Below are 15,792 nucleotides of genomic sequence, written 5' to 3'. Positions count from 1 at the left end.
TCACGCGGTAAATTGAGGCAGTGGCCCAGGGCATTTCTGAAATATGCATTTAGTTCCGAATACAAACACTGAGAGGACTCAGTCTTTGGTGCACTGCAAAACCTGCTTCCGGGCTTGCAAGATGAAGCTGACTTTGCAAGGTACATACCAACACACGCCCACATAGCCGAGGGCTGGGTGAAGCCCGTAGTCTTATTTTAGAAGTGTTCTGCAGAATCTTGCAGCAACTCCAACACAAGGCGAAGTTATTTAAGCCTTGCCGGGCCACAGACTCCGCTCCTTAGGGATGAGAAAATACCTGTCTATGGTGGAGTTCGCTGCCCCCCATTCCAGGTTCCCTGCCGGAGAATCCTTTCATCCGAAGGATACCTTAAAAAGCGATGGCTGGCTTGGGGAAGGCACCAAATGGCACGCATTTTCAAAACACAAATACTTTAAGTCCCCCGCAAGGGATTTATTCCCTGTCCTACCAGCACTGCTGCCAACCATTCACATCAAATGCAGCTAAAACGGGATAGTCCAGGGACGGTCTTTCTGTGCGCTTGTACAGCACCTAGCACAATCATCCAAGACTAGGGCTCCATGGAGCTATGGTCAGACATCAGAATAGGATTTGCCACAGCCAATCAGCCCTCTAGTTCATTCACTCCACCATCCTGCCTCCAGATACCCCTCAAGCATCAGAAGAATGCTATCCTTTCCCCCAACGCCCCAGCATGACACACCTGGGCATTAACCAATGTGCACTTTGCATACAGCAACACCTGCGAGGTGCGGAGGCCCAGATCTTCAAAGTGATTTCAGCTGCTCATTTCACAGTGACTTAGGAACCTAAACATCTTTGAGGAGCTGGGCCTGTGTGCCACAACTCAGACTAAGGCCACTGGGAATGGAAGGCACACAACATCTAACAGAATCTGCTCCTAATACACACCTCTGCATGGATTCTTATTCTGTCCATGCACACCAAGCAGGGTGTGTATTCCTTCCCTTGGATCATGGTATTTGTGTGTTTTCCCATTGCATTACAGCATGTGCGGCTGGGAAGGCTGTCTTCACAGACGGCAAATATACACAACAGCTGGGCTGGTCTGTGGGCCAGTTTATGTTTCCAGTGGAAAACCAAATGCCAATTCTATAATTAAATAGAGGGACAAGGATATAATGTGTATCAATTTGTTGTATATTTACAATCTGTGTCATGCACCTGAGAGTAACACCCTTATTGATCACCATATCAGAATTTAGTGATGCTGTCAACATTTTCCCCTCCCTCCTCTCCATGTATTGTTAACTCTCTTTACAGTAGCCCTTTGATAGCTTGCAAACAAAATCTATTTTCCATTCATTATATTCTCTTCCCTGTTTCTAATAAACCTGCCTCCACCTCCACTACCTCATCAGCACACTTGTTTATTAGTGTAGGGTTTGCACTTGAGTAAAAAGATGCTGGCATCGGTTGAACCAGGTGTTTATATGGGTTGGACTTCTCTCATCTGGCACCCTCAGGACCTGACCAGTGCTGAATGAGAGAATTTGCCAGACCACGGAAGGTCAATATTGTCTAACACATTGCAACAATTCCACTGTTTACTGGGCTCTTAGCAGACATTTAGGGATAAATTACAGCTAAATAACAGCACAGAACACAGAGCCAGGAGTGGTGGCTGTAAACAAACTTTGTGGGACCACGGGAAACTTGGCCACATCCATGATAAGTGGTCATCTGGCTAACTAAAAATCGTGCCAGATTATGGATGGTGCTGGATGAGAGAGTTCCAGATTAGAGAGGTTCAACCTTTTTTTCCCAAGACAATCTATCAAGAGGCAGTCTGATTAAAGGCATCTCTTTAAAACGCACACACATCTCAGAGGAAGTGGGGATTTTAAGGAACTGATCATGGAACATGGGTTCTGGATTCTGATCTCGCTCATACCACTTGTGTCTCAAGTCTTGAAATAGTTGGTATTTTACCAAAGTCCCAGCTCCAGGAAAAACGTGACTACATGAGCCTATCAACTTTCAGGCTAACAATGAGGTTTCTCATCCTCCTGCTTGCAGAGAAAAGTTTGAAAACATGATCGAAGCGCACCCTAACCCGGAAAGCCAGAAAAATTAAAGCCACTTTTTTTTAATTTCACAATTTTGGGGGACTTGACCTACACTTTTTGAATGCTCGCAGTTGGCCAGAGTAAACTCAGGAGTAACTCCGCTGAAGTCAGTCAGACGAAAATAAGAACCTTTCAGTTGGTGGATACCATTTCAAACCCTGTTCAGGTCAGTAACAGGTGAATGAAAGCTATTTCCGTACCATGACTGTAGGAGGGTCGCAGCCCATTTCTCAGTGCATTGCAACAATTCCACTGCTACCAATTATTATGATAAACTACCAATTATGATGTATCCGTCACCATTGGTGCGCCAAGCACTTTAAGACACAGTGAGATGAGGTCCCTGCCCCAAAGAGCTAACAGTCAGCGACCTGGAGTACACAGAAAATGCGTACTACTTTATCTCCCCTGATGCAGTTAAAGTGCTGAAACTCACTTGCATGGTGGCAATATAATTGTGCTGAAACTGGTATGGCCTGTCCCTATACAGCAGCCGTTCCCAACATTTACAAGATGGAGGCCCATTTTGACAATTCAGTAAGACTTTGTGACCCAAGGCAATCCAAAACCAGGGTGCCGGGAGGAGAGAAGGTTCTCCCCTGGAAAAAACAGTTATGAAATTTAATTGCCCCCCCCGACCACCCCCAGGCTTAAACCGCTCTCAGCCCCAAACCGCCCCACGCCCACCTACCTCCCACAAGCACCACTGCTGCCCCCGCAGCTCCTTTGCCAGGCTGCAGTCACTCTCCCCCAGCGGCAGCGGAGCAGTTCCCTGCCCTGCCTAACTGAAATGGGGCTCAGTTTAGTTGGTTTAAGGGCTGCATCCCTCCTGCCAGCTGTTAAACCAATTAAATTGCATTCCATTTCAGTGCGGCAGGGCAGGGACTGGGAGCCGCAGGAGAGAGCAGCAGTAGCTGCAAATGGCTCCTTTAAGAGCCACATGCGGCTCAGAGCCATCCAGCTGGTCACCCTTAGAAAATCTAATGGGGACCTTTGTTTGGGTCCCGACCCACAGGTTGGGAATCCCTGATCTATACAAGAAGAGGAATATGCTATACTGGTGGAAAACACTCATACCGGTATAACCATCTCTACTCCAGCAGAGGTACTGGTATAACTATGGCAGTTAAAAAAATTCACGCTCCTTAACTCTGATCATTATTTATAGCACAAGCACTGGATACAGATCCAGCCAAAGTAAATTTAGCCTTAACCATCACAGTAGGCTACAACCGACTTCTCTGACATGGGCCATGGAGCCCGACCTCCCTGCGCATCCCAGGCAGAGCAGTGTTGAAGCATACTGGCCAGGCAATGACCCAGAAGGCTGCATTGCAACTGCCTGGGGGACACTTATGGGAGGGTTAAACAAAGGACTTCAGCCACCAGGGCAGTGCCCTTTCACCAGCAGTAAGCTCTCTCCCTTCTCCGCCCGCCTGGTCCGGTTAGTTTATTTCCTGGAACACGACGTGTTTCTAGGGGCACAACAGGGTCCTTTAGCTCTGTTGGAGGCTAGAAACACCACGGTCATTGTACTGTCAGCGTGTTGTTACTAATTATTGTAACACACTGCTGGGAAATACAGGCTGTGGCTCAAAAGCAAGACAGGCTGGGAAATGCAACATGGGCTGGAGCTAGGCACCTGGCAGGCAGGTGCTCAGCACCCCTTGCCCATGAAGTGTGTACCAGCCACACCTCACCAATAACATCACTACTGCATCTCTAGCGCAAACTCTCCTTCACCGCAAGCGCCAATCCTATTATAACAAGCGCAAGGCTACCTTGGACGTCATTGTTGTGGCTGCTTAGCCCAGCCTGAGCCACTCCAAATTTACTAACAGCAAAAACCAAACTCCCATTCATTTACTCCAAAATCCCACACCTCCGGCTGCATGAACTAGAAGATGCTCTTCAACTGTCTGCAGTATGGGGGCTCTGACACCCCTGTTGATCAGCTTTGGTTCTACCCCACAGAAGGCCATGGAGCTCACTAGCCACTACTTTGCACCAGTGGATGCCAAATGTTTGTACTGGTGAGCCCTTTCACACAGCAAGCCTCTGATTGTCAACCCCACCTGATAAATGGGAAACACTATTCTTACATTGAATGCCAGTATAAATGCTGGAGGTGAAGCAGGGTTGGAGGGTGGAGGCTGACAGACCACGAAGTGGTAACTCCCCGACTGCTCAAGGGTCATCACCCCCCGCGTTTGAGAGCCCCTGAGCAACACTATCCAAATGCCGGGTGACAAACGGCCAGTGAGAGCTAAACCGACGAGAGGAGACGTTCACATGAGAAGAAAATTCAGCCCACAGTGTTTTCAATCCAGATATCAACCCCTCCAAACCATGAGGATGTCAGACCCAAAGTTCTGGCCCGGCCTATTGTTAAGGAATCGGCCACCTGCAAAATGCGGCTCTAAATAAGGATTACAAACACACCCAGCTCCAGACAGTTTTGGTGTAAGGTTTTGACACAAGCTGGTATTTCACTTGTGGCCTGTTGCAAACCAGTAAAAAAAAATCTGCCGGCTCCCCCAGTTAACCTCTAAAATAAGTCATGGCCGTAGTGTCTGGCGAAGGACTGACTCATGCTAACAATGAGGTCGGATCAGGATTAGATGATCACGATTAAGTTTAAAAATTCAAGACTCAATTCGCCTCTTGGTTCCTCCCGGTTCACACCAACCTCACTCCCCCGAACTCAGCTGAATGGAGTTACAGAGGTGTAAACAGAACCCCCATGGCTCCTCTGGTCTCTCCTGAAGGATGCACACAACCCCAGGAAGGATCCACATGAAAGTCTGTGATTGTTATTAGCCATAGAGTAGCACGAAGAGGCCCTGGTGGAGATCAAAGCCCCGTTGTGTTAGGTACGTACACAGAGTCAGAGGCAGCCCCCAAGAGCTTACAGTCCAAATAATAAAACAGATGGTGTGGGAGGAGGAAACCCGGGTCTGGAGACGAGAGGTGGCTTGCCCAAAGTCCCAAAGCACGTCAGAGGCAGAGCCACAGAGATCGAGCCAACGTTGCCTGAGGTGCACTCTGGAGCCCTCCGCACAGAACCGCCCAGTGGGCGTCTGCACATGGTGTGGCTATGCAATTCCAGCCGGAGGCAACCGAATCTTACTGCCTTGGAGCGTTTTTCTAAACACTGAATCATTTCTCCAAAACTACCATGTGAAAAATGCTCCTCGCTTCAGGGCTGGGTTTTTCCACTGCTACCCACCAGTGAAGCGCAGTGCACCCTTCCCCAGGGACACCCCAGGAGAGGCTATAACCAAGGCCCTGATAGCCCACTGAGGTCAACAGGACTCCTTCTCCATTGACTTCAGCGTGCTCTAGATCAGGCCACAAGCCCCAGGCAGGACTCAGCCCATTCTCTTTCTGCCACCTGTTGGCAAGCGAGCATTATCTGACTCGAGAACAACAAGAAGGCCTGTGGCACCTTATAGACTAACAGACATTTTGGAGCATCAGCTTTCGTGGGCAAAGGCCCCAAGATGCAGCTGACGAAGTGGGTCTTTGCCCACAGAAGCTGATGTTCCAAAATATCTGTTAGTCTATAAGGTGCCACAGGACTTCTTGTTGTTCTCGAAGATACGGACTAACACGGCGACCTCTCTGTTAATTATCTGACTTGGTTCTTTGCAGGCAGATGGAAAGCAACAAAGCACCTCCTCTTTGCTGGCACTCTGAACCTACGTCATGTCCTTGGGATTTTACAGTGGCAAGGATCCAGGACCAAGTTTTGATCTCATGAAGGCTTCTGTCAATCCAAAGTAATGCCACTGAAATCCAATGACTGTGATGGAGTCACTCCAGATTGTACCAGAATCTGGCTCTGGGTTTACCATTTATCGCTCCCTTACAGGAAATCATCTTATTTCTAGAATAGAAACCCTATCAGTCAGCACCTCTATGAAAACCTGGGCAGCTGCTTTTATCACACAGATCACTCTGACCACAGCCACCTGTTGACTCAAACAGAGATCGCAGGCTGAATCACTGGCTGTCCACAGTTTCATTCTCCCTAGCGCAGCCGGGCCTGGGTTTTAAATCAGACACCGGTGGTTTGCCCCAGCACACTCACAACAGACACACAGGGGATTCCCGTTCTGCTTGACTGACACTGTCTGAGAAATCCCTGCTAACCCTGCACTGCTCTACCTGCCTGGGGGGATGAGAAAGACCCTCCTGTCGAACACCATCCTTCAGAGGCAGCGTGGTCCAGCAGAGAGGGTACAAGCTCTGCCAGGGTCCTGCTGGAGAACCTCAGGCCAATTGTTCCATGCCTCTGTGAGACTGCTCCCCTCCCACCCGTTGTCCGCTCTATTCAGGGCAAGAGCTGTTTTCTGCTGTGGGTTTGCACAGTGCTGGGCACAGCAGGGCCCTGATCTTGGTGCCTCCAGATGCTGCTGCAATGCAATCAATGATCTATCATCATCCTCAACAAAATGAGCTAGCCCCACTCCCCAACCCACTGTATTAGCAACACTTGCGATCGGTAGAGGGTATTTCAGCCAAGAAGTCCAAGCACTTTGCATTCAGCAAGCCCTGTACCACTCACTGGAGATATGCATCTTCAATTGCCATCATCAGCATTGCACAGAGGTGGGAAACCGAAGCCTAAAACAGTTACGTGACTTACCCAAGGTCTCTGTTCTAAGCACTGCATCAAACTCGCTTCGATGGGAAAGGAAATTGTGTGAACTGTAATCACAGGAATCCACCCCACAAGAAACCAGCTCACGCCTCAAGAAACCTAAGGGCCATGTTAAATGCTACCAAATTCACAGTGGTGAGAAACATGTCACGGACCACAACATCTGCCCCGCCATGCAATCTGGTCTTTGTGTGCTCTTTCCCTAGACCAGTGTTTCCCAAATGGTGTTCGCAGAAGGAACCCCAGGGTTCTACCACAGGAAAATAAGGGTTCCGCGAGAAAAGTCCATTTCAATAGCTGACCCCTCGTGGCTCCCTGCCCTGCTGCCGCTCATACAGGAGAACTAAATGTAATTGGTTTAACGGCCAGCAGGGCAGTGGGAGGGATCCGGACATTAAACCTACTGAAATTTGTTCTGTTATTTCAGCGCAGGCAGAGCAGGGAGCCACAGAGAGCCTCTCGCTCGCCCCGCTATCCCAGTGGCCACACCCCTTCAGTGGGCGTGGCTCGGCTCGCCCCTGCCAGCGGAACACCTCCATGCCGGCCTTCCTTCTGCTCGGCACACATGCTCACCCGAAGTAGGCTCCCCAGCCAGCACCACAGATGGTTCAGTCCCGGGGGCCACTTTTGGGCTGAGGCGGGCTAATCTTGGGGATGGGGCGGCAGGTTTGCGGGATGGGACGTAAAGCCTGGAGATGGCTGGCAGGTTTGAGGGGTGAGCGGGCAGAGCCTGGGAATGGAGTTCCACAAAACACTTTTGAGTTTAAAAGGGTTCTGCGGCCAGATAAAATTGGAAAGCACTGCACTAGACACCACGGGGAGACCGCACTGTCTCAAATCAAGGGGTCTGACCCAAAAGGGAGTTGCAGGAGGGGTCACCAGGGGGAATCGCGCAGATATTGCCACCCTCACTTGTGCACTGCCTTCAGAGCTGAGCGGGGGAAGAGCAGCATCGGTTGGCCAGGTGCCCAGCTCTGAAGGATCTGCTTCTCCAGCAGCAGCACAGAAGTAAGGGGTGGCGACACCATCCCATGCCACCCTGACTTCCGCTCTGCTGCCTGCAGAGCTGGGAGGCTGGAGAGTGGTGGCTGCTGACTGAGGGCTCATCTCTGCACGCATATTGATCATAAATACGAACCAGCGAGAGCAGCTCATTAAAGATGACCTGCATCGTAATTGATTGACACAAGAAGATGGACGTGTTCCGAGGACATGAGGTGTGGTCATGGGTTTGCTGTCATGGTTTATAAAACTGCAGGGAGCTCTCAGATGGTAAGGTCACTGTGCCAGAGGCCACCTTTGTGTTCTCCGTTTGCACAGCACCTAGCACTATGGCACAACACCAATACCAAGCATAACGATCACTACCGAGTGTTTTTTTCAGACTGTTTTACATCACCTTACATGAAGACCTGCCACATCGCCTGGAGGTAACAGCAGCATGAGCTGCGTTTGCTGACTGCCTGTGGAAGGCAGCACAGGTTAAAAGTGTGCCGACTCCAAGCAACAACTGTGGTATGAACAGCTAGGGTAGACAGTGCCTGCTCAGTTTAGCCTCTCGTTCGGTTACCGGGGGGAAGAAGGAGATAAAGGTCCCGAAGAGGCTGCAGAGGGTGGGTTGCAAACACATCACCCATTTGCCTCATCCCCCAGTTGCTGCATTTCCCCTCAGCTGGCAGAGCATTTATAGGTCCAGATAAAAGCTGCTAATGCTTCAGAGCACCTTGTTTTCAAAGCATCATCCTTAAAATGGGCCCTACCTCCAGAAAGTGCTGACCACTCACACTCCAAAAACCAAGAGTGAGCACCGACAACTGGCCCTCAAAATCTCTAGACCCATCTTGGACAGAACGCAAGCCACCGGCTTGGCCTGGGCAGAGAAAGGCCCACTCCTTCATGCCAGCTCGCTGCAGCTCTGACTTAGAGGGACTGATCCTACACAGGAAGGGGACACCCATGTACCTGAGCTTTGGGCTTCTCCATTAAGAACCTCCTACAGGGGCTAGTGGTGGCTGTGGATTATATGAGGTGCACATTAACAGCCCCTGCCATACCAAAGGGTAGTTTCTCCAGCCCATGCCCCCTTTCACCAGCACCTCCTCTCTCAAAAACCAAACCACGTGATTAGCAGAGATTTCTACAGCAAGTAACCAGGATCACAAATGTCCTTGATTTCAACAGACTGTTTAAGCAGCTCTAGGTAGGAACTTGGTCAACACGCCATAGATGGGTTCCTGGGAGATGCCACTCCAGGATTTTAAAACCTGACCGCTCATTTCACAAAAGAGCTCTTCTCACTTTCAGCCTCGCAAGCGTGGCCTGGGATCTGAAAGCCAAGCTGGGCTCTCTCACTCCTGCGCGATCACTGGAAAGGTTCTTCAGGCCAAATTCTGCTCCAGTTTATGGCTGGAAACCCCTGTTGCTTTTGGTGTGGCTTCCCAGGGATAACAGAGGGCAGTCTTAAAATCCCAGCCAGCCCTCCAAACTGAACTTCGGACCTGATCCTGAACGCTGCTCCACAGGGATGAACTTGCACCTGGTATGGATTTCACTCCATTGACGTTGGGATGGCTCCCCCAGTTTCCCTGTTTCTCTGTGCTTGAGTCAGATAAAGCCTTTCTGGGCACTAGGACTCCATTTGTATGGCCAGGTACAATGGTGCGCATCAGTAGGGCCAGCCATTGGGCCTATTCAGGTGGTCCTCTGTTCCATACAGTGGACAAGCTCAAGGGGTCGCTCCTTTAACTCAACAGGTGCTTTTATGGAGTTGAACGTCGGGAGTTAATGTTGGCTCCTACACAGGGTGACCCGATGTTCTAATTTTATAGGGACAGTCCCAGGATTTGGGGGTTTTGTCTTATCTAGCTGCCTATTACCCCATCCCAGTTTTTCACACTTTGCCATCCGGTCACCCTCGGGGGTCACTAGAGCACCTGCAGAAAAGTCAAGGCTGTGTGGTCTTAGAGATTCTCGGGGGGACTTAACAAAAAACAGAACACACCGTGAGCATCTCAGGCCTAGTTCCACACTGCCCTGGCACCTGATGTCATCACTGACACCTGTGCAACACAAGCATCGCAATACGCCTGCCCTGATGCTGTAGCATGTCTGTAGCAGGCTGCGGAGGAGTGATTGGCTATGCCAGAGGCAAAGCAGGGGACCCAGCATGCCAGGAACCAGCCCAAATCCCATCTTGCTTCCCTGTGTGCCCTACAGGTTCCTCCTGGTTCCCGCACTTTAAACCTCAGCCTCCTAGATTCCGCCCCCCGACCTCCTCTCCATTTCACAGAGCCCACTCTTTACCTAGGTGCGACTGAGTGGCATAAGACACACCCTTCGCCCCGACTCTGGACAGAACACGCCATCTCTCCCAGCACCTCCCTGGGGAAAGGGAGCAGAACCAGCTGGCCCAGGCAGAGAGCAGGGCAAAGTGCCCCCCCGCCCGCTTGCCCCTCTGTTACCCATTTCCCAGGGGTTTTATTCATCCGGCGACTCTTGTTTATTTCCTCCTTTAGGGCAGTGAAAAATAAATCACGTCCCTCCCAGAAGCAAGTCTTGGCACAGATGTACGGAATCCCTCCTGGCCATGGACTCAGAGCCCCTGCATGGATTTGGGCAAGGGGACTGGATGGCTCTAGGAGGGTGTTCATGGCACACAGCGCCCTTCACCTCTGGGCACAGACTCGGTGCCCTGCTCCAGCAGCAGGGAGAGGCTGCGCTGGAGCTGCAACTGGCTGGGAGGAATTCCCTGAAATGGCCCTGCTCTGTCCCCCTTTACATCCCATTACTGGGGACATGCTGGGGTCAGCTCTGCAGGCCAGAGGGGCTGGGTTAGGCCCAGGATGGGACAGGCCCGTAATGCATACAGTTGCAGGGGTCTAAGCAACGCTGCAGGCCGCAGGCAACTTGGGAAGGGTCGGAGCAGCTGGAGAAGCTCTAAGTTGCTGCAAAGACAATTTCAGCCCCCCAGAGCAGCCTGCAATGCAGCAAGGGAAAAGGCTCAGAAACCGCCCTGGCTGCTCCTTCACCTGCCCCTTCCCTGCTACGCCCCCTGGCAGCACAGCAAAGAACCAGACGCTCGGTCACCATTGCAGGTCGGTGGCGGCAGAGGCCCTGAATGGGTTCTTCAACATACCTAAGCCACTCGCTGATTTCCAAGGTGCCCATGAGCAGTCACTGCCAGACCCTGCCAGAGTTGTCGCCACCTGGATTAAATTTGCTAGGGGACAGCAGGACGTCCACTGTGAACTGAGGAGTAAGGGGAGAGCTGCTGTGGCAAATGGTGATCACAACCTCCCTTCGGAGGGTGCAGGCAGAGAGACAGTACTTCTCCAAGGGTGGGCAGTCCTAGCCAGGAATGCCCTGACTCAGCACCACCCTGTTCCAGCCTCTACTAACAAGGCTCCTGTGAAGCCCCAGGACGAAGCTAGAGGTGCTCCTTGAAGAGACAGTGGGGTTGCCACTCCTGGGCTGAGTCCCTCCCTCACTGCAAGGGCTCAGGCAGAAACAGATCGCATTTCCAAGTCAGACGTTGGACACCGATGGTGTCACTGGTGGTTTGTGTAAAGCATGCTGAGGGTCAGTCCAGCTGCTGGGGAGAGGGGTCCTTGTCACCAGAATCACCACAGCCTTCTTGTAGAGAAAGACAGTTTCCTACCCCACAGGCCTAAAGTTGAGGTCCTGATGCCACAGACAGGCACCTAAATAAACCGGCCTGACTGCCAGAGCTGCCCAAAGAGACGCTGATTAAAGTGGCCATTTGGGATTTGAGGTACCTAACTCTAGGCTTCCAAGTTAGATAAGCTGTTGGACAAAAATGCGTAACTTTCTAGTACACATAGTGAAAAAGTGGTGAGAGGCAATAAATCCCCGAGGAGTAACAGCCACGTGACACAGAGAAACAACTCCTTTTTGACTCCTGTCTCCAACAGCTTTTACATCCTGTTATGCCACAAACAATAAGAAGTCCTGTGGCACCTTATAGACTAACAGATATTTTCAAGCATCAGCTTTCATGGGCAAGACCAGCTTCATCAGATGCAGATTGTTATAGCACAGTCACTGGGTAAGTCCCATGTTCAGCAGCCAGTTTTCTCCCTCACCGCATCTTCCACATGAAACAGACTCGTAACAGCAAAGCCCCCAGGGGATCCCTACCTTTTGCACAGCAGGAATCCTCTTACCCCTAGCTAGGATCCCCAGATGGAGAACCCTGCCTGAGCAGACTCTGTGGAGCCTCTAACTTCTGTTTAAATCTCCCCACTATCGAAAGTTGCATCCGCACATTCATATCCTCCTGAAACTGGTAAACATTTAATTATCTCAGCATACTTTGAAAGAGGGCCTGCTTGCATGCAGATGGACAGGCTGAGTCCACAGCCCTTGTCCATTGCCAACTTTTGTGGAAACTATTCGTTTATTTTTTATTCATATTTCTTCCTTTCACCTTTTTGTTTTCTTCCTGTACTAAATTTCAACTTTGGGGTTGGGGGTGGCTAAAAGCCCAAGCTGCAAACCCGCACAGAAAGGGGGTGCCCTAGGCTAGTGTGTCTTTTCCAAACACTGTTCTGCCACTGAGATGGAGCAAGTGGAAGCAAGCCCCCCCCCCACCCCCCGCCGATCACAGGCTGGATTCTTGCTGTACAGTGGGGTTCTATTCTAAGGGATATGCTGACACAACCTTCTCTAGAGCAATGATGCTGGAATAAAATTCAGCAGGGGCTGTCACCAGCACGCTGCCAGACATGGAAGGCTTCAGGCCTCAGAGGCCTTTTAAAATCTCTGTCACCTTCACCTTCCCAGGTGGAGAGTGAAGACAAGCACCCAGGTGTCATGCATGACAACTGCATGTTGTCTCACCTTATTAGCATCCCATCCCCTGGGAACCAACCTGCTCCCACAAACCCCTTTGCTCTGCTTCCAGCAGAGCTGCCATTACTACTGGCAAGCACCACCCAATGCACATTACCCAGTCCAATTAACGCCTTGGGGGAGCCGTCTTTTTCCCCTAGCCCTTCTGGCATTTAAAACGAATCTCCAGTGCATACATGCAAGTTATTTTTAACTCCTCATGATCACTCCCCTGCAAACCTGGCCTTTAGAAACTGCCGTCCTAGCCTCTCTGGGTCTCTTGTAATCTACACAGGGCTGTTGGCAGGAAGCTTTCCACCTCCTTGCTTGCATGAAACCGAAAGATCTCTTTAATTCACTTAATGACAGATTAGAAAGATTCCCAGCTGCATCCCTTGCTCCCAAGGGGGGATCCCCAGTACCTCCATTCACTGAGGCAGGATTGATTTATTTTTAAACACGCCAATTGTTCCTTCTATATGAAGGGGGATTGTCCACCCAGAGAGCTCTGGTTTGCAACGCAAAACGGAGTGCCTGCCTCTTGACATGAAAAAAAATATATAATAAAAATAAAAATCCGAAGAATACAAGGAGAAAGAGCGCTCGCTATTTATAGGCAGCCACATTTTATGTGCAAGAACCACCTTTTGGCCACCTGCAGCACGCGCAGGCTCATTTGAGCTCACTGCAGCTCCTTAATTTATTACCCTGCACACAAGCCCCCATTGTATATAAACAAATACACAGCCGGGTCGGGTGGGGGGAAACCTTCCTCTCTTGCAAAGGCTCCCCGAGAAATACATGCAACTGAAAAGGAAGACCGGATTTGCCAGATTGCAGAAACATACCCTATCCTGCATATGCTCCCCCCGCCCCCCAGGGATATCCGAGGGAGTGGGGTGGGGGTGAGAGGCTGTCCCCGTATTTTTGCAAAGGTAAAACCTACCTCTAGGGTCCGGATCTCTTTTTGCGTCAGGTCGTTGGAAGTGGCACATTTGGTGCGGAGCCCCTCCAGGTTGGAGATGCTGATGTCGATCATGTTCTGGACGAGCTCGCACTGCTGCAAGGCTTTCTGCAAACTCAGATGCTGCTGCTCTTCGCTTCTCGTCATGTTTTCCTCATCCATAGCTCGCCGGGCAGCCCCCTCCTCCTCCTCCTCCTCCCAGATCAAAGGGACGGTGCTAGCCCACTCCCCCCCGCCACCCCCACCCCCGGCTCCTCCCCGCCCCCACCCCGCCAGTCCTCAACAATGCAACGTGAAGGGAGCCAGCATCTTCCCACCGGAGACGAGCAGCCTCCCCCGCCCCCCCCAGCCAATAAATAAATAAACAATTAGCGAGCGTGGGTCTGAGCGTGTGTCAAGCCGCCTCCATTCGCGTGTCCTCTCCCCTGGGAGTGCCCGGGCGGGGGGCGCCCCAGGTCCGGGGCTGCGGGGGGCGGGGGGCACTCAGGAGCCGGGGGCAGCGGCAGCGACCGGGGAGCCGCTCTGGTTGCACACCAGCTCCATGCAGGGTGGGGGGGTCAGTTTCTTTCTGCTCACCGAGGGTGAGCTCCGGGTTTGCCCCTGGCCGCGCGGGGTTTGCATGGTCCGGGAGGCTGTGCAGGGGCGGGGGCGGGGTGCATTAAAGGCCCCTCCAAAATGCTGCCTGCACTGTCTCGCGCGCTGCTGCTGCCGCCGCCGCCGTTGCCGCTGCCGGGCTCCCGGGCTGGCTGCTGCATCCCCTCCTGCCTGGCTCCCACACCGACATCTTGCCTGTCAATCAGCGCCGCGCGCGCCGGTCCCCGGGAGAGGCGCGAGCCCGTGGTGCGCGCGAGCCGGGCTTGCTGGGCAGGGAGCGCGCAGAGGTTCCCGGAGGAAGAGCGTGGGAGGGGGGTAGAGAGAGGGAGGGACACAGCAGGGGGCCCCCAGGGTGGGTGGGGGAGGGGCTCAGCAGGCGCACCCCAGGGTGGGTGGGGGAGGGGCTCAGCAGGCGCACCCCAGGGTGGGTGGGGGGAGGGAAGGTGAAGGTGGGGGACATAGCAGGGCCCCCCCAGGGTGAATGTGGGGGGAAGCAGGCTAGAGAGGGGCACCCCAGGGTAGGTGTGGATGAGGGAGCTGGAAGGGCACACAAGGGCATAGTAGGGTGGGGGCAGAGTGCTGGAGAGGGGAACACACAGACAACCTAGAGGGAGCGTGGAGGAGGATGCTGGAGAGGGGCGCCCCAGAAGAGCTCTGTTTCCTTGGCACCCGGGCTGAAAGTAACACATTTCTTACAAGTATCGGAGGGGTTTCCGTGTTAGTCTGGATCTGTAGCAGCACCGAAGGGTCCTGTGGCACCTTATAGACTAACAGAAAAGTTTAGAGCATGAGCTCTCGTGAGTTAACTCACTTCTTCAGATGCCCTTCGTTGCTGCTACATTTCTTACAGGTGCTGGTGGATTGCAGGCCCCCTCCGGGAGGAAGGGAGGTACCCTCAGGAGGTTGGGGGAAGATATGACAGTACCTGTAAGAAATCTGAGTGTGGGGGGGAGTGTGACGGGCTCAAGGCAGGCTAGTGCGGTGTTGAGGTGTGGGGGGTTCAGCAAAGGCCTCCCAGGGTGGGTGTGGAGAAAGGTGCTGGAGAGGGGCACAGGGGATAGGAGTCAGGGTTGGGGGTGAGAAGGTCTCAGGGCAGAGGGCGAGGTGTGTGGGCAACTCAAGGCAAGGGGTTGGTATGTGTAGAGGGAGGGGAAGAGACTGAAGCCACCCCCGCCACCCCGGGGACTCTTGACTCTTAGCAGGGCTGCCGTTCCCCTTCCTGTCCCTGCCAGGGAGGAAGGGGAATGTGCACAGCTCGCCTGGCCCCTGCCCTCCTCAGCCGGAGTGAGGAGCACAGCAAACTGGGCACTTTCCCCTGGCTTCTTGGTAGCAATGGGACAGGGAATGCAAGCAGTCTCCCAGGAGGAATCTCAGGGGCAGAGTAGCTTCAGCCCCACCCCCCATCCCCAGCATGGCGCCCTAGTGGGGAGGCTCAGAGCCAGGACAGTCCCAGCTTGGGGGTGGGGGACACAAATCCAGCTGGCTCCTTCCACCTGCCTGCCTGCTGCTTAGTGTGTCAGCCTGTTGCAGAATTCCAGGAGCTGGGCTGGGAGCGTGTCCCACCTCCTTTGGCAGCAGAGCACCCTGGCGGCTGGCTTCTTGCCAG

The 15,792-nt window shown here is 52.6% G+C and overlaps 1 protein-coding gene across 1 annotated transcript in view; it reads right to left on the bottom strand.

The window, feature by feature from the left end:
* Positions 1 to 13,754, bottom strand: part of KSR2 (kinase suppressor of ras 2) — a 237,264-nt gene extending 223,510 nt beyond the window's left edge. The window contains exon 1 of the mRNA XM_075012305.1: positions 13,575 to 13,754. Within this exon, the coding sequence (XP_074868406.1) occupies positions 13,575 to 13,754 (180 nt within the window). The remainder of the gene's footprint in view (positions 1 to 13,574) is intronic.
* Positions 13,755 to 15,792: the final 2,038 nt, after the last annotated feature.

This window comes from Carettochelys insculpta, chromosome 18 (assembly GCF_033958435.1).
Source record: "Carettochelys insculpta isolate YL-2023 chromosome 18, ASM3395843v1, whole genome shotgun sequence".
In the NCBI taxonomy this organism is placed as follows: Eukaryota; Metazoa; Chordata; order Testudines; family Carettochelyidae; genus Carettochelys; species Carettochelys insculpta.
Note: the sequence above shows the minus strand (reverse complement) of the source record. Positions and strands in the feature narration are given on the sequence as shown.